This window comes from Vombatus ursinus, unplaced genomic scaffold (genome assembly GCF_900497805.2).
Source record: "Vombatus ursinus unplaced genomic scaffold, bare-nosed wombat genome assembly UNPS02014807.1, whole genome shotgun sequence".
NCBI classification, from domain to species: domain Eukaryota; kingdom Metazoa; phylum Chordata; class Mammalia; order Diprotodontia; family Vombatidae; genus Vombatus; species Vombatus ursinus.
In genome coordinates this window covers 24405836-24433061 of record NW_020954585.1, presented here as the reverse complement: position 1 = coordinate 24433061, position 27226 = coordinate 24405836, and the positions used below count along the sequence as shown (strand labels likewise).

The window sequence follows — 27226 nt, the reverse complement described above, 5'->3', positions numbered from 1 at the left end:
AAGGAAAGCAGCATGAATCATCACAAGGGCCACTTCTTTGTCAAAGGCTGGAGTAAATGAGGATGTAGCTGGGAATGAGGTAAAGCGCTTTTGAGACATAGGGAAGCCCACAGCAAATGGCCTCAGTTTTCTTGCTAAGATACAATTAAGTCCAGGTCCTTAGCTGCGAGTATAAGGTGAGGGAAGTACTATGAGAGATTTGAGGGGAGAAGAGAAGATTTAGAACAGCCACGGGGATAAATGGGATAGAGAATTAATTAGGGAGGGATAAAAGGATTGTCCTTCTTAGGACTGAGCCTCGGTCTTCTCCTCTGCCTCAAGTGGAATCATAAGGTTTATCTGCCATATTGGGTTCCACGAAATGATGGATGGGGAAATGCTTTGGAAATGACAAAGTACTCTACAGATATGAGAGTATTATTATTATTAGTAATAGTATTTCATGATTTCTGATAGAAGCAGTTTAACCTAATCCTAATTCCTCTACCTCAACTACTTAAGGGTCAGGAACCATGTAAGCCATTTGGCGGCCACCTTTCTCCCCCACCCCTCTATGGCTTGAGGCTCACATGGGTCTCCTTGTTGAGGAAGTGGAGGCCATTCTGGTTGACAGCCAGGATGCAGGGTGTGAGCACAGTGTTGTTGCTGCAACTCTGGATGAAGAAGAAGGAGGAACCAAACATAGGATAGGCACTGAGGAGCCCTGTGGAGACATGAGAGAGCCATGTCCATGATCACCAGCATCCAGGGAGGAGGGACAAGAAGAGTCTATATGGGGGCATCCACTCAGGATATACTAGCTGCAAACAGAAGGTAGATCTCAGCATAGAGGTAAGATTCATGTATGTGTGACTATGTGACTATGGGTCTTAATGCCTGAACTTGTTTATTAAAAGGAAGCTCTAGATCCCCATAAGCCTTAGTGTAGTTTTAAGCTCTAATAGCTTTTGGGATACCCCTGTTTACTTTAGGGTGTGTTCCTGTTGGTAAAGATAGGCTATACTGTGTTATCTAGCACTTAGCACAGTGCCTGGTACATAGTAGGCACTTAATAAATGCTTGTTGACTGATATTACCTAATCTACGATCTCTCACCATTTGGGGCACAGGTAAGTAACTCAAGGGTTCAATCTATGCTGAGCCCTGGGGCTCAGTCTGTGGTTGGCATTAGAGTTGGTTCTAAGATTAGGGTCCTCAGTCTATGATTGGAGTTGGGGTTCAGTCTAGGACTAGGATTAGTTCTCAATCTATGACTGCATCCTTGGCTCACTTAGGAGTATCACAATTCAAACCTGGACTCACTCTCCCCCTTTTTCTTACCAAGGAACTGGGCCCTGGCCTGATGGGGGCTCAGGGCCTGGATCTGTTGCATGTGCTGGATCACCAGGTTCAGCCAGGCCTGACCCTTCAATGTGCGATAGAACTGGGGTGGGATGTACTCCTGGGCTTCACGGCTAGAGGCAGAAGCAGAAGAACAGGAATTCAGGGCTGTGGTGGGTAGTGAGTGGGTTGTGAGAGGCAAGGGTGAGTGGAAGACTGACCATCACCCTTGGGACCATGGTGATCTGCCTTTTAAGAATCACTGAAGGTGAACTCAGAGCCTCTGTCTCTTCCATCTCAAGATTCACAGGATGGGAGAAAAATAAAATTCCTGTATCTAATTATAATCTATCATTCCATCGCTCCCTATGTCCTAGTCCTCCAGCACCTATTCGTACTCACCATGATCTCCAATTATCTAACCACTAGTACTCTCCCAGGCCATCACCCCTGCTCTGGCTACACTCTCCTCCCTTTCCCAGTCTTGACTCTTTAGAACTAGTCCAACTTTTCACTTTCCTATACTCTCAAATCCCTCGCTCCCTTGTCTTGTCCACACACACATCTTGAGAAAACCCAACCCTGGATTATTCTTGCCATCTACCTCCTTTGTTCCTACTTATTTACTGTTGAATAGAGCTGGAGAAAGTCATGTAGCCATGCTGAATGGGTACACTGCCAATTGGGCCCTTCTCTTCTTCCATCAAACCTCTCATGGTACTCCTCCCCACCTTCCACTTCAGCTAAGGACCTGGACTTCTTTGTACTTTTGTAAGAAAATTGAGGCCATTTGCTGGTAGCTTCATCTTCTTCCCTTCTGTGCATCTCAATGCCCCTTGACATCATCCCCAAAGATGTCCTTTTTTGTTCCAGTCTCTGATGAAGTGGTCCTTCTCTTCACTAAGACCAATCTCTCTACAAGTACTTTTGATTGCTTTCCCTCTTGTCTTCTCTAGCAGATGGTCCTCACTATCACCTTCTCTCACTCATCTTCAATTCCTCCCTATTTATTATTGTTCAAACTTCTTGACCTCTCTGTATCATTTGACAATATTGACCACCTTCTCCTTCTGCACAGTCTCTGCTTTCTGGGTTTTTGTGTCACGGTTCTTTGTGGGTTCTGCTTCTATTTGTATGACTTCTGCTTTTCAGTTTCCTTTGCTAAAGTATCATCATCCTCACACCCATGAACTCTTGGTATTCCCCAGGACTCTTCACTGGGCTTTCATCTCTTTTCTTTTTATACTCTCTTACCTGGTAACCTTATCAGCTCCCATGGATTCAAATATCATCTCTATGCAAATAACTTCCAGATTTAGATATCTAGTGCTAGCCTCTCTCCCAAACTTCAGTCCCAAATCACCAACAGTCTGTTGAATATTTCAAATTGGATATCGCATAGGCATCTCAAACTCAACATGTCCAGAACAGAACTTATTACCTTCTTCCCCTCAAACTACCTCTCTTTTGAATTTCCCAATTACTGTGAAGGGCACCACCATCCTCTCAGGTACCCAGGTCCAAAACTCTGGTGTCATCCTCAACTCTCCCCTCTCACTCATCAAACATATCCAATCAGTTGCCAAATCTTGTAATTTCTGCCTTCACACCTCTTATAACCATTCCCTTCTCTCTATTCACAGGGCCAGTACCATTTCAATCCCTTGTTACTTCTCATCTGGATTATTATAATAAGCTACTAAATATTTTCCCTGCCTTAAGTCTCTCCATAATCCAATCCATACTCCAGGCAGCTGCCAAAGTGATTTTTTTTCCTAAAGTATAGGTCTGATCATGTCACTCTCCTGCTCAATTAATGGCAGTGGCTCACTATTACCTCTAGGATCAAATATAAACTCTTCTGATACTTAAAACTTTCATAACCTGGGCCTACCCCATCTTTCCAGCCTTACACATCCCTCTTTTTCATGAATTTAATAGCCTAGCCATACTGACCTGCTTGTTGTTCTTCATACAAGACACTCCATCCTGTCTCCATACCTTTCCACTGGCTGTCGTCCACTCCTTGAATACATTCTCTCTCCTCACCTCTGCTGCTTGAAATCACTTGCTTCCTTTAAGACTCACAAGGTGTTTCACAAGACTCCCAAATTCTAGTGACTTCCCCTCCATGGTTACCCATATACGCACATACTGTCAGTCTTGTTAGGATATAAGCTCGCTGAAGGCAGGGATGATTTTGTTTTTGTCTTCTTAACCCCAGCATCTTAGCACAGGCTCTCCATCAATGCTTGCTTGCTTGCTTATGACAGTCAATCTCCTGTGCCTCTGAACAAGCTGTTCTCAGGCCTGGAATGCATTGCCTCATTTCTCCCACGTCTTTTAATCCCTAATTCCCTTCAGAACTCAGCTCAAATGCCACCTCCTAGATGAGGCCATTCATGATGCTCCCAGCTGCTAGTGTATTCCCTCTACTAAATTATTTTGAATTTATGTAATATATAGTTTGTGTGTACTCATAACTGTACATTTCCTTATTTCCCTCTCTCTGCCCTACCACAAGATCCTTGAGGGTGGGGATTGTTTCACTTTTATCTTTGTATTTCCAGCACAGTGCCAGGCGCATAGTGGATGTTTAATAAATGTTTTTTGACTGAGTATATGGAAAAGGGCTGTTGGGAACATCATATTATATCACTATGTCACTTATGTTCACTATTTTCCACCCCTACTTGACCTTTGACCACAGATGGGCTCCTTTCCCTCTCTGGGAATCAGTAAATAAAAAGCGACAATATCTCTACTTCCACCTGGCCCCTCAGCACTTTCTCTGGTGATTTGAAGAGTTGCAAAGATCTCTATAATCAATCAATCAATAAACAATGAATCAATAAACATCTAGCACCTATTATGTGCTATGCACTGGGGATACAAAAAGAGGCAAAAGAGAATCCCTGACCTCAAGGAGCTAAAACTGTAGTAAAAATATGAAAATATTCGTGCTCAGGAATTTGTGTGGATACATTGCCAGGGAGAGATTTTCATTCTGAAGCCTCTTTTCTCCTCCATTATCCAGCCCCTTTCTAGGATGATCTCATTATCCTCTGGTCTTTGTCCACTGCCCTCTAGAAGGCCTCTTTCTCTCTCTACCCCCAGGGGACTCAGAATAGATATTATACATGGAAAGAATTTTAGAGCTCCTCTAGTCCAATTCTGTCATTATACAGATGAGGAAACTGAGGTCCACAGATATAAGTGATTTGCCCAATATCACATAGCAGCAAGGTGGTGCAGTAAATAGAGCTTTGGTCCTGGTGTCAGGAAAACTTGAGTTCAAAACTTGCCTCAAATCCGTACTAGCTGTGTGACCTGGGCAAGTCACCAGCCTCAGTTTCCTCATTTGTAAAATGAAGTTGAGAATAGGACCTATCTCTTGGGGTTGTTGTGAGGATAAAAGGAGATAATGTTTGCCAAGGTACTATACAAATGCTAGTTATTATTATTATCATTACCTGACTAAGGGCTGGGACCAAACCAAGGAAAATCCATTGAGTTAGATGAAATATAGAAAGGGGAGTCTCTAGGAGCTATAGCTGCTGGCAATGGGATCCCAGAGTTCCGGCCCTCAGTTTCCATCCTTTCTGTCTGGTTCTCTCACTTGCCTTGGAAGTTGGAGAACTCTGGGAGAATGATTATGAAATCACTTGTAGAGGATGGTGGGGGTGGGACAGGGGGCAGGGGTCCTTACACACTGGGCAGATAGACACTGTCCTTGGCACGATGCTGAAGGGCAGCCAGCTTGGACACCTGCTGCCGCTGCTGTTCACTGGGTTGTTCAGTGGGTAAGGTGTTGAAGAGGCCCTTTAGATAATCAGGCAGGACCTAGAAATTGAGGAATAGGGGATCACAAGAGGAATGCACATGATTTCGTGAGCTACTTTATCCACCTATGGAACACCTAGAGGAGCATATCAAACAGAATAGAAATAAGCACTAAAGGGAGTGGTAAAGTCTAAGGGCTGTAGGAACTCAGAACAGGGAGAGATCAGAGTGATCAGGTAGGAAGTGATATTTGAGCAGAACTGTGAAAGGGTGAGAATCAGTTAGAGATGAGAGAGAAGGCTATTAGAGGCAGTGTGGTATGGTAGATAGTGTACCTGACTTGGAGTCAGGAAGACCTGGGTTCAAATCCTTCTTCTGACATATACTAGCAGTGTAACCATAACCATAACCTCTCTGAGTCTCAGTTTTCTAATCTGCAAAATGGAGATAATAATACCTATAATGATTTGTTACTTATATCTATACCTGGGCCATCTCCAGTCGTCCTGATCTACATGTTGCCACTGGACCCAGATGACTCCAGAGGAGGAAGTGAGGCTGGTGACTTTGCACAGCCTTGCCTCAATTAAATCTAATTCATTTGCAAGTCATGGCATCATCTTCCTGATGTCATGGCCTTCTTCAATAATGAAGGACAAACAACAACATACCTATAAGGGTTGTTGTGAGGCTCAAATGACCCAGAGTAGCTAAAGTGCCTTACAAACTTTTCAGCACTAAATAAACATCAGATATCATTATTCTCAATAAAGGGAAGCAACGTGGGTACAGGCATAGAGGTTAAGAATGAACTTGGTATATGTGGGTTCCATAAGAATAATCGATGACATATAGGTAACATATAGGGGAGTAGTTAGAGATAAAAAGCAGATTATTGAAAAGATAGATGGGGCAGATTGTGGGGGGCATTGAATACCAGCTCAGGGAGTTAGACTTAACCTTATCCCATGTGGTAGTGACCAATGAGCGCCCAGGCCCAGGAGCACATGGAGGTTCAATGAGCCTGCTTCTGGACATATGCATAATGGCGGCCCCTGTTTTCTACTTTGACACATGGGCAGATAGCCTAAGACCATTTCCTCTCTGATTATTGTATGGTAAAGAAGGGATCTTTTGATTGGTTGCTGAACCTGAAAGTTCTCACTGAACAGACCCTACTCTCTTTTTCCTGGTAGTGACCAAGCCAATAACTTACTATAAGCCTTTAGGTAGGGAGAGGTAGGATTGGTACCAGTGGCTTACTCTCCCTACCATGGGCCCATGCTTGGCTGTGAATACCAGGCTCATTTTACACTAGAGTTTGAGTGTAGGCACTGAGCAGCAACACGTTCAGGGTTTGACCCAGCCCAGCAGAGTATTAGCCTGATAATTGAGACATTACATCTTGAAGCAAGGGAGTGACTTGTTCAGCAGCCCCCCACAATCTGCCCCCTACCTACCTTTTCAGTAATCTGCTTTTTATTTCTAACTACTCCCGTATGTGCTACCTATATGCCACCCAGCTTATTCTTATGGAACCCACATACACCAACTTCATTCTTAACCTCCTGCCTGTGCTCATGTTGCTTCCCTTTATTGAGAATAACAATATCTGATGCTGAAAAGGGTGAATGCTTTGTAGCAAATGCTTTGAGTTTAAGTCCACTTTCCCCCAGGACTAGTAGAAGTGATGGGGGAAGAGGTAGTGGAAGGGAAAGTATGCTGCTGATCTTAGTGAAAATGCTTTGTAAATTCTATTGCTGTATATTCTCTGTAAATATCCTTTTGTAATGGCTAATCAATCTTAATTGGTTAAAATGTTAGTAGGGCACTAATCACTCAGTCAAGCAATGATATAGATAAGATATAAGGGCTATATATATAGACCATATATATAGAGAGATATAGATAAGATATAGATAGATATAGATATAGAAAAGATATATTAAGGGCTGCTAAGGGGTCCTCTGAACTATTTTTTTTTTGGTGTTGCCATATTTTCCAGAAACACCAGACCCAGAGCATGCAGGAGGCCCTGAATGTGTTAAGGATGAAGCCCTCCCTCCCCACCAGCTGACATATTTTGATGTTTGTATCCCAAAATGGAAGTCCTGTGTGTCCTTTGGAGTCAAGACAGGCACCAGTCAGTCTGTGCCAGGCTGGGAAAATACTTGTGCAGATATGATATGATATGATATGATATGATATGATATATATTATCCTTTGCAGATAAATGGACCCTCCTATCGTCAGAGTTCAGTGGTTCCCAAGAGAAAAGAATGTGGCTTTTGCCATCACCTTGCTCTTCCCTGTAGGGAGTGGTCTTGTCCATTTTCCCACCATTATTGCACCTGTCCCTTCCCATGCCACACCCCTTCCTGTTTTCTCCTCCTCCTTTTGTTGTACTGTCATAAATATGCAAACTTCTGTAGGGATTGTAAACTTTTTGGGTTCCTTTTGCATGTTCATTTCTCTTGTAATAAACCTGGCTTTCATATCAGTGTTGTGATATTGTGATTGTCTGATGACAGATACCAGCTATAACTGGCAGAATGAAAATGGAGACTTGAACTGATAGCATTGGAAAGACACTCTACTACCCATTCAATGGTACCCCTAGAATCCTGAGGAAGAGATGTAGCTAGCTAGGCCCCTGGGGAACACAACTCACGAATGCATGTGAGAACTAAGATGATGATAGAAAGACCGTACTTAGAAGCAACAGGGAGCCCTTAAACCTCAAATTCCTTGATGTGTTTTGTCCTTGAATCTGCTTGATTCCCTGAGCTTGAGAACTATTGCACTCAAGCTGATGATTTGCTTCTTGTGGCTGCTGGAGCATCATAATGCCAGTTATAACACTACCCCTCTGACTCCCACCTCCCTTTTCCCTTCTTCCCACTGTCAGGACCCAGAGAGAAGTTTCCAGTGTTTATTCACAAGGGACAAGAAAAGTATACACAGAGATCAAGAATAGGAATGCAGGCAATTGAGAATATCTAAAAGGATAACTAATAAAAAGTATAATAAATAAAAGCAATTTAACAGAAACTACCTAGGTTCACTAGATGACTTCCAGATTATGGTTCTCTATCCTATCTCTCCCCTAAAAAATCTTTGGGTCAAGTCTGTCCCAGCATGATTCTCTCCCAGGCTAGAGTCTTGGGAATCTTCCTCACATTTTGGAATGATTTTGTTCATTTGTTTTCAGTCATGTCTGACTCTTTGGGGTTTTCCTGACAAAGATTCTGGAGTGGTTTGCCTTTTCCTTCTGCAGCTCATTTTGTAGATGAGGAAACTGAGGCAAACAGGGTTAAGTGACTTGTCCAGGGTCACACAGATAGTAAGTATCTGAGGCCAGATTTGAATTCATGAAGATGAGTCTTTCTGACTTCAGGCCAGGCACTCTGTCTACTGCACCACCTACTAGTCACTAGATACTGATATCTTCCTTCTCCCCAGGGGAAAAAGTTCTCATAAAAGATGTAGTTGTCCCCATCCTCATCTTTCCCCACCAAAGGAATAATCTAATGTCACCTAGCTTATTCCCAAGGGTAAAAAGGGCAATACCTTTCATTACACATGCCTATGCTTATTTGGACACTCTAAGAGATGATTTCCTCTTCCCTTCCACACCCCCACTGGTCCCTAATAACAAATGTTCTGGAGGGAAAGCTGATCTCTCAGTTCCTGTCTCCCTCTGCCCCACCCCATCCCAGCTGAGAGCTAGGTAGCATGAGCAGGCATACCTGGCTGTAGTGCATGGTGACGTAGAGCTCATTCTCAAATTTGAGTGGCTGGGTCCACAGGATGCGCCGGTACCAGAAGGTGTAGCCACTGTCCACCTGCTCCATCTCTGAGGCTACATCTAGGATGTAGTTCTGCCGGCTCAAGGGACAGACGTTCTGGCCTGAGTAAGGAGACCACAGAACAGTGGAACTTTGTGTGAGTTACACATGCATACAAGGGTGTGTGTACATCTTTGTTTATTTCTCTGGTTCTATCTAGTAATTCACTCAATTATGACTTATTAGGCACCCATTGCATGCAGAGTACTATGCTCAGTGCTGGTAGAGGTACAGAGTTTAGCTAATAAGTTAGTAGAATATAAGCTTCTTGAAGGTAGGACCTTTGCATTTGTATCCTTGGCAGTATCTGCTACATATAAGATACCTAAATGCTTGTTGACTGATTAATAAGACCTAATCTCTACCCCCATGGAGTTTATGGGCTAGTAGTAAATATGTTTCAGTGGAAAGTGCACTGGGCCTGGAGTTAGGAAGACCTGTGTTCAAATCCGGCTTCAGAGTCTTAATTGCTGTGTGACCCTAGGCGAGTCACTTAACCCTGTTTGCGTCAGTTTCCTCATTTGTAAAATGAGCTGGAGAAGAAAATGGCAAACCACTTCAGTATCTTTGCCAAGAAAACCTCAAATAGGGTCATGGAGAGTTGGACACAACTGAAATGACTGAATGATAACAACAAGTGTATGTGTATGGATATGTATGTAATGAGAGTGTGTATGTGTGTGCATAAACACATGCACACTTATTTTGGTTTATGTTTATAAATATAAAGACATCATGGCTCAGGAAAGAGTGTTATACTTGGAATCAAGAAAACCTGGGTTCAGATTCTGCCTCTGAATTGACTTACAAGCTGTATGACCCTGAAGAATCACTGTCCCCCAGCCATGAGATTTCCTTTTCTGGATCATCTTCTAACCTCCTGCCCAACCTTTCCCTTGATATTTTAGAAGTTGAGGCCTCCTGCTAGCCAGGCCTAGGAGGTAGTCTTAGGAACACAGGATTATACATAGCCACCATCAGGGGGATGCACTTTCTGTTCTCAGGTCTTAGAACCAGATCCTGGGTCTCCATGTCAAGGGGTTTGGAGCAGGCAGGGGAAGATCTCTAGATCAAATACTTCTATCCCTGCCCTAATGCCCCAATTCTTGGCTTCCCAAAAAGAAGATGACTATCACAGGCCTGTGGGTAAAGGTGGGAAGAATTAGTCAAGAGCAGCCTTTCTGAGGGTGATTTTCTCCTTTCTGCCCTGGCCTCTTACCTTGGTTGGTGACAGCAAAGATCACATATTCACTGATGGCCTCAGCCCTTGTCAGGCCCATCTCAATGCAGATCTCTGAAACCACGTCTAGGGCCACCTGGAGAGAGAATCCCAATTATGGGAGCAAATGACCAATTACCTGCCTGCTAGTCAGATACCTATTAGGAAAGCTGAAAGAGGGCAGTGCCAGAGGGGTAGCCTCTTTTCAATGAGATCCCTGAGGGAAGGGTTCCTTTGTGGGGAAGACACAGAAGGGGTCATGCAGGACCACCTTGAGTATCCCAGAGTCCTGACTCCCTCATCATCATCACCAATAACATTTCTTAAGTACCCACCATGGACCAAGTACTATGTTGGGTTTTGGAGACATGTGAAAGAGTCCTTGCCCTCATAACATTTACATTCTATTGGGGAACTAGAAGCACATTGAGGTTATTTTTATGGGGGGAGCGCTAGTAGTTGAGGAGATCAGTAAACTTTTCATATAGAAAGTAACGTTTCAGCTGAGCTTTGAAGGAAGTTAGGGGTTCTAAGAGGGGAAGTGAGGAGGGAAGGCATTCCATGCAGGGATGCCCCTGGGAGACAGTCTGAACAAAGGTATGGAGAATATGGCAAAGAGGCTAGACTGGCTGGACTCTGGATGGCAGAGTCAGTAAAGAGGAATATGTGTAATAAGCCTGGAAATACATGTTGCCTCCTGTCCCATACTCCCCAGTCTCTCCATTCGTAGAATCAGGTGGAGCTGGGGTCTTCTAGGAAACCCTCATCTGTGTATCTGACCTGGAGAAGCAAAGGGCTATGTCTCTATCAATGTCAGATAGTTTTGGGGCCTGGTTCTCTCTTTACCGTGCAGGTTTTGATCTTCAGGTGGCGTTCAAGCCCTCCAGGAAGAAGAAACAGTTGCCTCTTGGAACTACGACCAGCCTGTGGGTGAGAAGGGAACAAGTGTGGGGCTGGGGGGAAACATTCTAAGGAGGTGGATCTCTAAGGTTCTTCAAAGGTCAGAAACATGGGAAGCAGATAGAAGTTGCAGAGAGGCAAATCTCATCTTGATGTCAGAAAAGGCTTCCTTTTATAACTATCCAATTAGATCTATCCCAAAGTAGAACCTTGGGAGGTTGTGGGTTCTCTCATTGGAGGTCTACAAGAGACTGACAGATCACTTGTTGGATAAGTAGTAGTGGGGATTCCTTAAAGATATGGGTTGGACTAGAAGGTTTCTGAGGCCCCTTCCAACTCTAAAACCCTGTGATTCTGTGAATCCAGTTTCTTTTTCCTTCCTAGGGAGCTCTTTCTATTGAGGGTACTACTGGGAGTCTCGAGAGTGACCTAAACATGTCAAAGTAGGAGTACCGGGGTGAGCTGACTTATCCCAGAGTCCCATCGAAAGACCATATTCCTTTCCAAGCCACTTTTTTGATTAAAGTTTCTCTGATCACTCTAGGACATATGATGATTTCCTTTTGGACTCTTAGAGTACTTAGTATGGGTCTCACTCACTTTGGCACTTGACCATATACTCTCCCAAGTTGCTCTCCAATTATTTCATGTACATGAGTCTTTCCAATTAGACTACTGGCCCCTTGAGGGCAAGAACTAGATTCTATACTTTTATGTGCCTATGCAGGACTGGTCTCACAGCAGGAACTTGGTACAGACTGGGTGATTGATGTGATCAACTAAATGATCAGCCTCCCTAGATCCACTCCTGATGACACCTGGAGACTAATCCAGGATGTGTCCCTGGGCTTGGCTGGAGGAGGAGCCCCCACTTGCACTTCTCCCATCTCTCCCTCCCTCCACACCTCCAAGCTTACCAATATGGCCCTCAACTCCATGTTGCTGGGAAGCTCGCTTCGGCCACCAAACTGGAAGGTTTTCTGAAGGTTCTGCTCACAGGCCTTTGCAATCCCTGTCAACATTGCACAATGCTCAATGGTTACTTATCACTCTCCTCTCCACCCACAAATTTCCTTTCTTAATTCAATTCTCAATTCACCCACTATATGCCAGGTGTTGATAATACAAAGACAAAAAAACTGAAACAGTTCCTGTCCTCAAGGAGTTGATATTCTCTTCCTTGGCCTTCTTTGCCCAGGTTCTTAAGGATTCCTCAACTTTGGCCTAGTTGTGTGAAATGACATTTGCAATCACATGTATATGCTCAAGTGTGTCCTCAGCAAAGGATAATACTGTACCTTGAACAGCAACAAAAAGTTTGAGAATGACTGTAATAGAACCTCTATTAAGCCTATCTTATATTTAACACCCCCCCCAGAAGTCTCCCCACCTTACCTCTTCCCCCACTGCTGTCTCCAGCTCCATGGAGTCTTCCTTCTCCCCAGGGGAAAAAGCTCTCGTAAAGGATAGTATATAGTTGCACCCATCCCCACCCCCCCTCCAAAGGAATAATCTAATAATAATGATGATAACCATCTCCACAGAGCTGCCAAAGTGATTTTCCTAAAGCACAGTTCTAACCATGTCAACTGACTACTTGAGTGACTTCCTATGACCTCTAGGCCAAACTCTTCTATTTGGCCCTTAAGGCCTTTCACAATCTGGCTCCAACCCATCTTTCCAGCCTTATTCTACATTATTCCCTTTCACATATGCTACAGTTCTGTCAAAGAGATCTTCTTGCTCTCACATGACACACTGCCTCTCCTGTCCCTGTACTTTTGCACAAGGCTATCCTCCTTTCTGAGAATGTACTCCTCTCCTCCACCTCCCTCGGGACTAATCAATTTGTCACTATATCAGTCTTCCTACTTTCCCTCCCCTTCACTTGGAAAGAGATGGGAGAAGAAAGAGTTCTCTCCTCTCAAAATCCATCTCCTCTCCCATTCCCCTTGTAGCTATGACAGGAGACTTCTCAGGGAACCTTGGGCATTTCTTCCTCTTACCCTCATCCATCCTTTCACCAAGCCTTACTAAGAGCTGGAGATAAAAACCTAGAGAGTGGAAGCCAGGAGGTGCTAGATCTCAACTGAACTAAGGATAAAGAGAGCTTGGATCTGTGATTCCAATGAATGAAAAGTGCCACAGGTTGACACTTTCTTGGCAACTTATAGTCTTAGAGGGTTGCCCAGAGCACTGAGAAGTTAAGTGGCTTGCTCAGAGCATGGACAAGTTTAGGTGATTTTCCCAGGGTTACACAGCCAGTATGTGTCAAAGGTAAGACACAACCTATGTCTTCTTGCCTTGAGGCCAGCTCCCTCTCTAATATCTTATGTTGCTTGTACAATTGAGCTCTGACCCTAAAAACAGAACATTTCTCACCCTCTTATCAAGCCCCTAATAATATAATATAATGTAAGAACCAGAAGGGACTTTGGGGATCATGTAGGAACTAGGCTATAAAATGAGGGGGCTAGACTACACGACTTCTTAACCTGGAGTCCACAAACCTGATTTAAAATATTTTAATAACTGTATTTCATTAGAATTGGCTTCTTTTGTAATCCAGCATTTAAAAACATTAGTCTAAGAAGGGGTCCATAGTTTCACTAGACTGCTAGAGAGGTCTGACGGGGCGGTGGGGGCGGGGGGGGGGGAGACTTGCACAGCCCACAGAGGAGTCAGGACCAAGGACAGATCTCAGACCAGGAATAAGTATGCTGAAAACCTGGGTCTCTTCTGAACCCCATGCTCTTTCCAATATAGCAAATTAACCTCCTTCAAATATAATCAAATGGACTATTTTATTTCAAATGGGATCAGAATTAAAACAGAACAAAGCCCTAGAGATTCACTTTGAACTGAACTGAACCAGATATTTTCTTTGGCATAATAGATATTGATATAGGTTGACACTAGAGTCAGGAAAGACCCACCTCTTATATACACTGGGTAACCATAGGCAAATGATTTAGTTTCTCAGGGCTTTAGGAGACTTTCTAAGACTGTAATGAGTTTCAAATATTTCAAGAGAGGGAGTTTCCACAAGAGGAATTTTCCATGTCAATTATTTCACAGATCCAGAGCAGACTCCTGCCTCCTAAACAAGCAGAGGGAAACAAGACCACAATATTGACATTTTCTTTAGTTTAGTACATCACAGGATCATAGATTTAGGGCTGGAAGGAACCTTAGATGTCAGGTCAACCCCTTCATTTTATAGAGGAGGAAAATCGAGGTTCAGAGAGGTTAAATAATTTGCCTAAGGCCACAGAGACACCTGTTGAGAGAGGTAGGATTTCAACCCAGGTCTTTTGAGCCTATATCTAGCCCTCTTTCTACTGTACCACAGGGACTTTCATACACATAATATATGTTTTATTGTTGAATGACAGAAATTGAACCTGAACTAAATGACTGCCTTAAATATAACCACAATAAATTATCAACTAGAGAGTTGTGAACATAGAGGAACCAAAAGGCACAGGAAAGCACCTTCCCTTCCCCAAGGTATCTCGCCTACCAGGTTCCATTCAACTTTCAAGGTTAAAGTCTTACCCTCTCCACATTCTTCCTTTACAATACAAAGCCCTGGGAGGAAAACCCATTTAGTCTCCAACATCTCGATGTGAATGAGTGAGACTATCAGACACTTTTCTCTCTCAGGAGGAATCCCTAAATACCATAGACTAGAAGAGTGGGGGGGGGCGGGGCTCTGAAAAAGAGGAAAGGGATCAGGAGGGAGAAATGAGAGCCCTCAGGGACAAATTTCAATTTTGCAAAGAAATGCTAGAGGAGAGATAGTCCCAGTCTCCCTTCCCCAGCCCTCAAAAAGGACCCCACTTCACCTTCCCTCCATGGGGGAAGGGAGGGCTTCAGAGGGTTTCCTTCCCTTCTCTAATTATTCTTTCAGTGAGGAGGTCAACGATCAGCCTCTTTGCTCAGACCATAGATAGCATCTCTGGGAATTAGGAAAGGGGAAGGTGGTCAAGGGCAGGGTTTTTGGAAGAAGCCCATTGAATGGAAGGATCCTGAGAATGTTCTTTTCCTTTTTTCTTCTGGGATGGGGTCATGAGTATTATCAATTGTGGCTGTCCTACAGCTTAATTTTGATTTAGTGACTCTGTATTGCTCTCTGAATAGAATTCATACTCTAAGGGCTTCTCAGGCTGGCTCTATCCCACCTTTCTGGCCCTCCCTAGGCATCCACAGACTGAGTTCTGTACTTTTGTCTGGGTATGGCCTAAGTATGCATCCCTGCCTTTTGATTTTTCCTGTTCATTTACTCTTGGGGTTTGGTTTCTTTTTCATGTATTCAACAAGCATTTATTGAGGGCCTGCTATATCCCAGGTACCATGCTAGGCATTGGGGATACAAAGAAAAAAAGCAAAATGAGGATCTGTGAAATTGAATGGGGGAAAAAATCTATCTTTATTTTCACTAGCTTCTAATTGAACTTTGGAATTTCTTTTAATTATTTAAAAACATTATTCTGAGAAGGGTCCTATAGGTTTCACCATACTACCAAAGAGTCTGTGACACACAAAAAAGTTAAGTCTCTGGTCTAGAAGGAGAGAGTGGTCAATAGTGTTAAATATCGCAGAGTAATCAAGAAGGATGAAGAGTGAGAAAATAACCATTTGATCACCGATAACATTGGAGAGGGCAATTTTCAACAAGTGTGAGGACAGAAGTCAGATAATCTGAGGTTGAGGACTAGGAAGTGAGAAAGTGGCAATGAATCTTCAAATGGTCTTTTTAGGAAATGGACTGTGAAAGGGAGGAAAGATATAGAATGGCAGCTTGAGAGGATGGTAAAATCAAATGATGACTTTCCAGATTGAAATCTAGTCTTCAAGGCCTACCTCATTCTTGAAATCATTCATAATTGCTGTAATTACACTGATCTCTCTTCTTTCTCTCCTATGAGTGCCTATGACATGTACTATCTGTACTACTCATCAGTGGTAACTTACCATGTATTTATTGCCTGGTACTGTTAGGTATTTTTTCATGTCCATGGTGTCATATCACCTATTAGACAGGAAACTTATTGAGGGCAAGGAGGGTGTGTGTGTGTGTGTGTGTGTGTGTGTGTGTTTACTTATACTTTGCATCTGCTCCTCCCATCCCCAGTGCTCAGCCTGGGCTGGGCACACAGTAGGTACTCAAAATTGACTTGTGGAAATTTGTTGATGATTAGGTTCCCTATCTCCTCTACTCCCACCCCAAGGCTGATAGTGTCCAATTAGTAGCAGAGTCTGAACCAACAACTTTGGCAGTAGCATAGAATTCACCCTTAAATAAACATTTAAAGACAAATTCAGTTGAAGGGGAGAGAGCCTGCAGGACGTGGAACCTAACTCCTGGTCACCAGTGGTGTCTAGGCTTTGGAGAACTGTCAGGAGAGGGAATAGGAGTAGGCCCATTTAGAGGTGAATAACCAGGCTACAGCTTGGGGTGGAAGGAAGGAAGTAACCCATATGATAGCTTCCTACTTAATTGATTATTCTTGCTAACTAGGTGTCAACTTCAGCTGCTGCTAAAGGGATGTTAAATGCTTTCAGCACCATGTAAATTATAGTGCCCTGGGGAAAAGCCAGCGCTGCTTAGTTATGGCTCCCATTGCCATCACAGTTTCCACGAGGTGGCAAATGCTTCTTGAACCTTTGGAGGGGCAGTTCAACGCTCCCTCCATCGAACTCGCCTCTCAGGAATACTCACCTTGGAAGTGTAAGCCGGGACTCCTGCACACATCCTGAAAGAATCGGAAGAGGTACGGCTTCAGGACGTCTGAGCACTTGTGGTAGGCCGCAAGGATGTGCAGCAGCCTCCAGCCTCTTTGGCAGCTGTCCCTGTTGAGGTACACAGAATGATGCCATCATTAGGCCAGGCTGCTGTCCCAGATTCCATAGTGTGTCTTGGAATTATCAAAGCTCTCTCAGCTCTTGGGCAGAGGTATTTTTCTCCTGGGCATGATGATTGGACATGGGAATTTGGAATCCAAGTAATTCTAAAGCTCTTGGGAAGGGTGGAGTGAAAACCTCAGAGAATGAAGGGGAGGAGAGGGAGGAAAGAGGGGCGAGGAAGAGGGAGGTGGGGTAAAGAATGGAGAGTAGGTGAGGAATAAAGGAAGAGGAAGGTGGATAGACAGGGAAGGGAGAGAAGCAAAGAAGAAAGGGAGAAGGTCTGAAGACAGAGTGAGGCTGGAACCTCAGGATCACAGCATCATCAGACTGCCACCTGATAAATATAGGGTATTTGTCCAGAAGCCTGTGGGGCAGGTCACATCATCTGCTCTATTTAAAGGAGTAGTGGGGGATGAGTTGCTGGTTATCCTGGATAAATGCCTCAGAACCCAGAATGTGCCCTATTCCTCCTCTCATCCCCAACTTTGGACTGAGCCAACCTGGATACTGGGAGGGTTCTCAAAATGAGAGGAACCTGAGGGTATAACACCCCCTCCCCTAATTCTGCAGTCACTTCAAGTCTGGAGGAAAGAAGTAGAGGGAGGCCACAAGATTTCTGTGCTCCAGGGTAGGCCAGGGCCTCACTCACGGCTTAGTGCTGGTGTTGTCTGTGATCTGCTTGATGACCTGGCAGTAGGCTTCATCTCGAAGCACTTCGTGGTCCCTGCAGAGCTGGAAAAATGGACAATAGACTTATAATTTTAGAAATGAATGAGACACAAGAGGCCATCAAATCCACTCCCATCATTTTACCAGTGAAGAAACCAAATCTCTGGGACATGAAATGATTTGCTCAGATTATAGACAGAATTAAGTGGCAGGGTGAGATTCGAACTCAGGTCCTTTGACTTCAGATACAATGCTCTCCCCCCACCCCAATTGGGTCTCTGGTTATAAACCAAAAACTTAATATATTACTTTCATAATTCAAAACCGATTTCTTCTCTCTACTCCCACAGACACCACCTCAGCTGTGGCCCTTATCACCTCTCCCTGGACTATTACAAAGGCCTCCTAATTGATCTCCCTGCCTCAAGTCTGTCCCCACTCCAATCCATCCTTCCCACAGCTGCCAATGTGACTTTTCTAAAGCATAGGTCTGACCAGATCACCCTCCTACTCAATAAACTCTCTATGACTCCTGGGATAAAATATGTACCTTACTTTTGATTTTTAAAGCTCATGACCTGACTCCAACCCAGCCTTACTATACATTACTCCTCTTTCCACACATCATAGTCCAGTTAAACAGGCCTTCTCTCTGTTACATAGAACTCCATCCCCAGTCTTCATGCATTTGCCTGGAATGTCCTCCCTACTCTGCCTCATAGAATACTTCCTTCAAGGTTCAGCTAAAGCACTTTGAGTTTTCTTCCTTTCTTTTTTCTTTTCTTTTTTTTTTTTTTTGGCTAGGCAATGGGGTTAAGTGACTTGCCCAGGGTCACATAGCTAGTCAGTGTTATGTGTCTGAGGCTGAATTTGAACTCAGGTCCTCCTGAATCCAGGGCCAGTGCCACTTTGAGTTTTCATAGCTTAAAAGTACACTAAGATTTTTTGGGGGGGCTAGGCAATGGGGTTAAGTGACTTGTCCAGAGTCACACAGCTAGTAAGTGTTATGTGTCCGAGGCTGAATTTGAACTCAGGTCCTCCTGACTCCAGGGCCAGTGCTCTATCCACTACGCTACCTCACTGTCCCTTACACTAAGATTTTTGGAACACTCTGGTGTGTGTGTGTGTGTGTGCATGCGTATGTGTATGTTTTTACAGGTATATGTTGTCTCCAACAGAATGAAAACAGAGATTTTTAAATTTTTTGGCCAACTCCCTGGAGCCCTTTTAGGTAATTAGGAGCTGAGCTATGAAAACAGCTCCAAGTCTTATTATAGAAATGCTTAACATGTTCTCATACTCCTGGTGTTCTAATAATATAGTACATACTATGTACTATGTGTCAGGCACTGTGCTCAGCACTTTTCAATTATTATCTTATTGGATCCTCACAACAACCCTGGGAGGTAGGTGCTATTATTATCCCCATTTTACAGGTGAGGAAACTGAGGCAAACAGTAATTAAGTGATCTGCCCAGTGTAACACAGTAAGCATCTGAGGTCAGATTTGAACTCAGGCCAGCTAGGTGGTGCAGTGGAATTCTGGTCCTGGAGTCAGGAAGTTGGGAAAACTTAATCTTCATGAGTTCAAATACTTAACCTTGTTTGCCTCAGTTTCCTCTTCTGTAAAATGAACTGGAGAAGGAAATGGCAAACCACTCCAGTACTTTGCCAAGAAAACCCCAAAATGAAGTCACAAAGAGTTGAACACAACTGAAATGACTACAACAATAACCCAGGCCCAGTGCACTGTTCACTGGGCCACCTACCTGTCTCTATACCTATCTAGTATAATGGTTCTAGTAAAATACTTAAAATCAGTAAAGCTCTACGGGTGATCCAAGCCCCTCTACATGTCCCCTTTATTCTCTCTCTCCCCTCTTCTACCACAGATTGTCCCTACTATCATCTCCTTTCTCTCTCCAATCTCCAATCTTTTCCTACCTAATGGAACCTGAGTTCAAATCCTGCCTCAGACTCTTAAGTCACTTAGCCTCTGTGTCTCAGGCATATGCAAACATGCCAGGCATTTCTATAACAAGATCTGTGGCTGTTTTCTTAGTTCAGCTCCTAATTACCTAGAAGGACCTGAGGGAGTTGGGGGGATCAAGAGGACTTTACAGCTATAAGGTCTTAGCTTGACTTGTCTATGCCTAGCTTGGTTCCCATACTGACCTTGAACCTGTTCTCCCTCCAACGACACTACCCTGGGCCCAAGACGGAGACTGGGAAGGGCCCCACATCGACCCCCCTGAGAACAGAGGACTAGCTTAGGGCCTTTCCCCATCCCTGATTCTGTCTACCCCTCTAGTTAGCACAACTCACTTCCCAAGATGGAAAGAAGGTAGGAAATGTTATTGGTTGTACCCATTCGTGATCCCCCAGAGTTGGGGTGAAAGTCTCTCAAAGATCAGAGCATCTACCCAACGTCCTTTGGTGGTACCTCCAGTGCAGCTATCTCACTCACCTTCTATCCTTAAGCTTCCCTTTATCTCCATCCTTGATTCTACCCCAAGCACATCACACTAGAGAAACCCAAACCTTCCTTTATTTCTTCCCTGGCCACAGGAGCCCACACTGATCTCTTCCTCCTTCCTTTGAACTCCTATAGCACTGACAAGGACATTTGCTTAGCAAACACTGACTGATACCTAGTTATCTTTTCATCCGTTTCTATCTTCTTCCCATAGCTAGATCAGAACTTAAGAAGGAGTGTGGTGTAGTAAAAAGTGTTAGACTTGGAGTCAGGAAGACGAGTTCAAATCCCACTCTTGACCCACTGAGTATGACTACAAGTCACTTGACATCTCCGAGTCTCAGTTTCCCCATCTGTAAAATGAGGATAATCACACCTGTGGTATCTGCCATGGTTGTTGTGAGGCTCAAATTAGATACTATATGCAAAGCACTCTGAAAATATTAGCCATCATTGTCCTTCACAAGCAGTGATGATTTCTTATATATCTTTGTATCCCCCATCATACTGTACCTAGTACAGGTCTGGGCACCCAGCAGGTGCTAAAAACAAAGCAAAACAACAACCCCTACTTGTCAACATCCTGACTCCTTTACGTACCTACAGGTTCTGTTCATGGATGTGGGAAGTGGCCTTCAGAGAAGTGGGAGGGGCTGTCTCATGATTTTTGCATTTTTGTAGTGGAATGAGAGGAATAGTAACTGGACTGTTTGGACATTGCTCAGTGTCTATCCCTCCAAGGCATGTCCCTGGACTCCACTGGGAGACTGTACCACCCCTGATGATGCCCTGAGTTTTCCCAGGCTACTCTGGAGAGATTGTCCCACCCTCGGTACGCTCCTTCCCCAGTCTTAGAAGTAGCAGCCAATTCATCATCACAGATCTTGGAGCCATTGACCGACCCATCAGTACTCCCTGAACTTCCCCAGTACTGGTCTCAGAGGGCAGCTCTGAACCATAGAGTGGCAGCTGGAAGGAGACTTAGAGGTCAACTCCTGAAACACCTTAGATAAGGAAAATTAGGCCATACAGAAGGAAGAAACAAACCTTTAAGAAAGAGCGGAGCACATCCAACTCGGTCTGGGCCTTCATTGGGAAATCACCCATGAACTTCATCACAGCTGCAGGAAGTACATACCCCACCCGACCCAAAAAAACAAATAAACTTCACTTGTCATCTATCTCAATAGCTTTCTTCGTGATCTCTGTGCCACTGGGGGCTCCCAGGAGAGGAGCAAGGGCAACCTTGAGAGAATAAGATGCTGTGGCAGAGAAAAGGGGGAAACTGCACTCTTGATGGAAGTGTTCCCAGATCCCTCCAAGGAAAACCACCCCAAGCCAAGAGCCTTGGAAGGCCTCTCTTCCTACCCTCCCCCAGTACCTAGGAACATCTCTGTGGTAATTTTGTTCAGGCTGCTGTTGCTGAACTCGATGAGGGATTCCTGGATTGGTGTCTATATGAAAGAGAAAAAAATGGAGGTGCGTGAAATCAGTGGGGTGGTGGTAGAGAGAAACTTTCTCTGAGCTGAAGGGTCCTCAAGGGTCTAACTCTCTCTTTTTACAGGGGAGGAAACTTAAATCTGGAGAGGTCAGATGATTTGCTCAAGGTCACACAAGTAGTAAGTGGCAAAGCAAGGATTTGAACCCAGATTGCTAGACCCCAAACTCATTACCACTCTTTCCATAGCACTAGGATGTAACATCTAGAAGCAGAGCTCTGGGCTATAACAAGGAGGGTTGACAACAACAAAACCCAGAAACCATATCACAGCGCAGTGTTTCCTGGGTCAGGGAGTCAGGAACACAGCAACATTGATGAGGGGGACCAGGAACACTGTGAAATGGAGGTGCTACAATATACCAAAGACATCTTGTAACATGAAGGGTCATGTCACATCACAGGGCATCCCCATACACAGGACTCCAATTGTGGGCCAACATCAGGTTAATCTCCTGAAGGCTGCCGAAATAGCATTTCACAAAAATATTATGATATAAGCTCATGCTGCATCACTGAGTCACATTGGGGTTGGGCAGATAGTCCTAAGCCCACCAAAGACTCCTTACCCCTCCTTGGCACTGAGAGGGCAACTTAAAACTACAGAATATTAGAAATGCAAGAACATGTGGACATTGTCAAATGGGTAAAGGGATATTAAGGAGGCTTTTACCTCTTTGGCCACTCTGTTCCAGAAAGCAATGATATGGGCATGCCCACAGACATGATGTCAATTCATGACATCATTATGTTAGATATTGTGATGGTAACACCATCATGCAAGATATCATGATGATGACATCAGCATGTTTAGTTGGGAAGTGGAAGAGAGGGGGGAGTCAGCGGTGGAGGAAGAAGGTGGGTGAGAGAATGGAGTGTTCAGGGATTCTGTACATTTTCTCCACCATCCTTGTGCCTGGGATGGTAGCCTCTTCCTGGGGAGAGGTAGGAGGAGGGAAGTGAGCAGAAAGGGAGGAGCTGTGAGGATGCTTTTCTGGCTCAATCTCCCCTTTCCAATCTCTCCTCCACACAACTACCAAATTGATATTCCCAAAGCACAGTTTGGCCTTGTCACTCCTCTGCTCACAAAACTCTGGTGGCTGTATCTTGATTCTAGGTTCAAATACAAACTCCTCCATTTGTATTTTAAGGGCCTTCACAATATGGTTCTAGTCTCAGTTTCTTTTTCTGTAAAATGGGGATAATAATAGCACTTATATCCCAGGGTTCTTCTAAGGATAAAATGAGATAATATTTGTAAAGCACTTTGTAAATTTTAAAATACTATACAAATGCTGCTGCTGCTGCTTCTCCTTCCTCTGCCTCTTCCTCTTCATCCTCTTCTTCCTCCTCCTCCATCATCATCATCATCATCATCATCATCATCATCATCATCATCATCATCACCTTTCCAGGTTTATTGTACATGGCTCTCCTGGTTGTAGCCAAATCAGCTTGCCTGCTATTTCCCCCATTCAACATTCCATCTCTGGCTGTTTCCCCTGCCTGAAATGTACTTCCTCACAGGTGCTTCTTAAAATCCCTGACTTCCTTCAGAGCTCAACTCAAGGACTAATTCCTACAAGAAGTCTATCCTGATTCTCTCTGTTGTTAGCATCCTTCCTTAGATATTATTCTGTATTTATTTTTTAAACTTACTTCCTTGTGTACATGGTGTTAACCTCCAATAAGAACATAAGTTCTTTGAAGGCAGGGACTGGTTTGATTTCTATCTTTGTGTCCCCATTGCTGAGTACATGTCTTGGCACAAACAGTAGATGCCTGGTGAATGCTGCTTGAATGAATGGGTCAGGAAAATAGGGAAGGAGAGGTGAAAGTAGCAATAAGGAAACTGCTCCTTTTGCAGAGACTCCCTAAGCAGGTCCCGAAAAGCAGGGGAAGAGGTGAAGTGGGGATGGGTGGAGAATGACGACCAGTAACTTGAACTGGAGCTAGGAACTGATCGAGGGTTTCAGGAGACTTCTGGAGGGTAGACTGCCAGTTTAAGCTTGGGTGGATGGCTCCCCTCCCCCCTCTACCTCCTGGCCAGGAAGTACCTTGGAAAATTTCAGCATGTTGCTCACTTCTCTGGATTCTCTTCCTTTCTTGGATTTCTGCCTGAAAGAATCCCTGACACAGGAAACAGGAGAGCTGGTGATTTTCCAACCTCTATGTCTTTGCTTAGGCTATTTCCCTCCTCCAGGAATTCAGGGGAATATGAGTCATCTTTTCCCATAGGTAAGTTTTTCCCCCTTTATTAGGCTGTAAGCTTCTAGAAGGCTTTATACTTTATATACCAGATTTATATTTCCCTGTATTCTTCCTCCCCTTATTTTCCCATCCAGCGCTGGGCCATATAGTAGGATTCAGTAAATATTGCTTGACTGACCAATCCAAAGGGTAGGTAGGTCTTTGAGGCTGAGGACTGGGATTGCTTCTACTGGGTTACCCAAGCCAGGCATGGCCATTACCAAAGTCGGGCTTGCCTTGGGGAGGAGCTAATATCATCCTCAAGCCCTCCCCCCCAGGGCTACCTCAGAGCCCCGAAAGGGGAAGCTATTTGGCTAAGCTTCTCTGCTTCCTGACCTGCCCCGTTGCCCATTCAGAACCCTAGAGATTGGTTTCCCCTCCAGATTTATGACTTCTCCCCACTCTCACTTTTCTCCTTCTCCCTCCCATCCCTAGCACAGAATCAGAACTCACATGGACCGCCTCTGTGGATCCCGGAAATACTTTTGAGCAAATTCCAGCATTGTGTACTGATGACTGGGGAGTAGAGATGCCCCATAGACCTCCTGCCGGGATATGTCCTTCCCAAACTCCCTGGAGATGTCCCTAGCTATGGAAGCCTGCAGGGACAAGGGAAAGATGGAGACTGGGGGAAAACATCTAAGGGATAAAAACATCTAGTTCTAGATAAAAATAAGAGTTCTAGGGAGTACTGAGTGAATCAAGAGCCAGTGCAGAGCACTAGGTTTGGAATTAGGAGACCTTTAATCTCAGCTCTCCCACTAACAAACTGTGTGACCTTGGACAAGTAATTTCACATCCCTGGGCCTCAGTTTCCTCATATGTAGAACTAAGATGTTGAAAGAGACTAGATCTAACATTCTCATAGTCTAGGAATGGGGGATAAGAATGGGCAGTGGGACAGATTCTTCCTTCCAGTGGCTGAGGGGGCTGGACTTGTCTTCTCTTTCCTTGGACAATGCCCATCTGCTAACAGAACCCCCTCCCCACCGCTAGCCTTCCAGGTCTTCAAGATCCTTTGAGATGGAGTCATCACCTCTGTCTTCCTGCCAAACTCCTGGGCCACAGTGGAAGAAGCCACGGCTACAGCCACAGCAGCTGCTCTTCCTGACTGGTCCCGAGGCCCACCTATGTCCAGCTCTGAGGGTAGCTGGAGGAAGTCAGGGGCAGCTACAGGCTGTACCAGGTCCATGGGGAATCGGCCAGGCTTCCCGTGGATGGCTCCAAACTTCCATCCTGTGGGTATTAGGCAAAGGAAAGGGGCTCAGAGAACATGCCACAGATTTTTCTCATCCTTCCCCCAATATCAAATGGCCTACCTGAAATGAGTTGGTATTTATTATGCATATATTTTGTGTTGACTGTTATGTTCATATACTTCCCCAATAGCAATATAGAAACAACAAATGAGGTCATGTGAAAAGCACTATATAAATGCTAGCTACTATTATATTATCATTATTCATATTTAAGGATATAAACTTTCATTTTCATCTCTGTATCCCCAGTGTCTGGGGATATAGACACTATACAGGCAGCTAGGTGGCTCAATGGATCATGGCTGGGCCCGGAGTCAGGAAGATCCAAGTTTAAATGTGGACTCAGACACCCACTAGCCATATGACCCTCGGCAAGTCACTTCACCCTGTTTGCCTCAGTTTCCTCATCTGTAAAATGAACTGGAGAAGGAAATGGCAAACCACTCCAGTATCTGCCAAGAAAACTGCAAATGGAGTCACAGAGAGTTAGCCATGAGAAATGACTCAGCAACAACAAAATTGTTACCATTACTATTCCTATTTAAGGGCAGAAACTTTCATTTTCATCTCTCTATCCCTAGTGTCTCGCACCATACCTGGGAATGAATAAATGGAGATGAGAGAGCTCAAGGTCTATGTTCCCTTGAGAGGTAGGTGCAGGCTGAGGACAGGAGCTTCAGGGGCTACTCAGATGAATGCCTCCTGTCTTTTTTCTCCCTGTTTCCTGCCTCACTTCACCCCCACCTCCACTAAGGAACAAAGGGTTAACAATCTAGTATGATAGTCAGTGCAATCAGGAAGAAACACTAGAGGTCTAGCTTCTAACCCCTCACTCTTAAGTCCTATTTTCTCAAAATTATTCAGTCTATGACACTTTGGAATCTACTGGAATCCATCAAGGGGATCAAAATTATAAGCAATCCAATGGGCAAAAAAGATCTGGGGTGTGTGTATGTGTGTGTGTGTGTGTGTGTGTGTGTGTGTGTGTATGTGTGTGTGTTTAAATAGGCTGCAAAGATTTCTTTCACTGGGGAAGAACAAAGACCCTCATTAGTCTTTTCCACTGTAGGGAATATAATTGACTCAATATTGGAGTGAACCTTGGGGCAGAGTTGACCTGGATGGTGATTGGAGGATTAGCATTTCAAAAATGCTCATCTCTCTATGGTCAGCCTGGCTCCAGGATTCTAGTGAACCCTGCCTGGACCATCATCCCCCTTTCACCTCTTGCTCAGGGGTTGATAATTAAATCAACATTACCACTGCTTCTCTGAAGGATGTGATCATCTCCTACCCTAGGACTCCACTCAGAATCCCTATAATTTTGAACCCTAGGCTGTCTAGGCTGAAGCTTCCTTTCCTGACCACTCCACCTTCCCTCATATCCATCCATGTGAGCTCCCATCCCTCCAGCATCTTTATCCCACCATCCACCACCTTTCCATGGTGTCCTCTGGAATCCCTGCTCTGTAAACAAACTGCCCTTCATATTAAATCTATGCCCTGCCCTGGAAAGAAATCATTTTGCTTTCATTTTGTATTTACTTATATTTGTACATATTCACTCCTCCCAATAGAATGTAAGCTCCTCGATGTCACGAATTGTTTCATTTTGTCTTTGTATATATTATTCCCCATCCTGCACCCTGTGGTCCAAACTGTCCTTATTACTTTTCCTAACACACCAACAGTCAGTCTTCCCACTCTGTGACTGGAAAGCACTCCCACTCTCTTCACTTCTGCTTCTTTTCCCTTAAGATCCAGCTTGAGCACTGCCTTCCCGGATGTGCAGCTTCTACTGCCTCCCCTCACCCAATTACCTTATATTTATGGATGTCAACAAAATAGGCAAATGAATGTTGCCAGTGCTAACTTATAAAAAAAAGAATCAAAGAAAGGCTTCTGGTCTTTTGGTAGATCCTCTGTGAAGGAGTGAGGGGACCGAGAAAATAATCTTGATCTAGAAAGGGGTTGTGATCTGCCCCAGTGGAGTGAATACTCACACTGTGATGAAATCACAGAGCCATCTACAAAGACAAACACTTTAGAAAGACAGACTTAAAGAGAAAGGAACATACCTAGAGATACATAAAG

General features: G+C 44.3%; 1 protein-coding gene across 1 annotated transcript in view; it reads right to left on the bottom strand.

Annotated features, from left to right (window-relative positions):
* MYO15A (myosin XVA) overlaps positions 1-27226 on the bottom strand; it is a 131197-nt gene that overhangs the window by 5500 nt on the left and 98471 nt on the right. Inside the window, exons 49-62 of the mRNA XM_027874636.1 lie at positions 24910-25109; positions 24327-24472; positions 23681-23753; positions 21507-21579; positions 21173-21246; positions 17630-17712; positions 16796-16926; positions 11988-12082; positions 11017-11094; positions 10171-10267; positions 8853-9013; positions 5030-5163; positions 1321-1454; positions 570-703 (exon numbers count right to left, since the gene is read on the bottom strand). Coding sequence (XP_027730437.1) covers positions 570-703; positions 1321-1454; positions 5030-5163; positions 8853-9013; positions 10171-10267; positions 11017-11094; positions 11988-12082; positions 16796-16926; positions 17630-17712; positions 21173-21246; positions 21507-21579; positions 23681-23753; positions 24327-24472; positions 24910-25109 — 1613 coding nt within the window. The remainder of the gene's footprint in view (positions 1-569; positions 704-1320; positions 1455-5029; positions 5164-8852; positions 9014-10170; positions 10268-11016; positions 11095-11987; positions 12083-16795; positions 16927-17629; positions 17713-21172; positions 21247-21506; positions 21580-23680; positions 23754-24326; positions 24473-24909; positions 25110-27226) is intronic.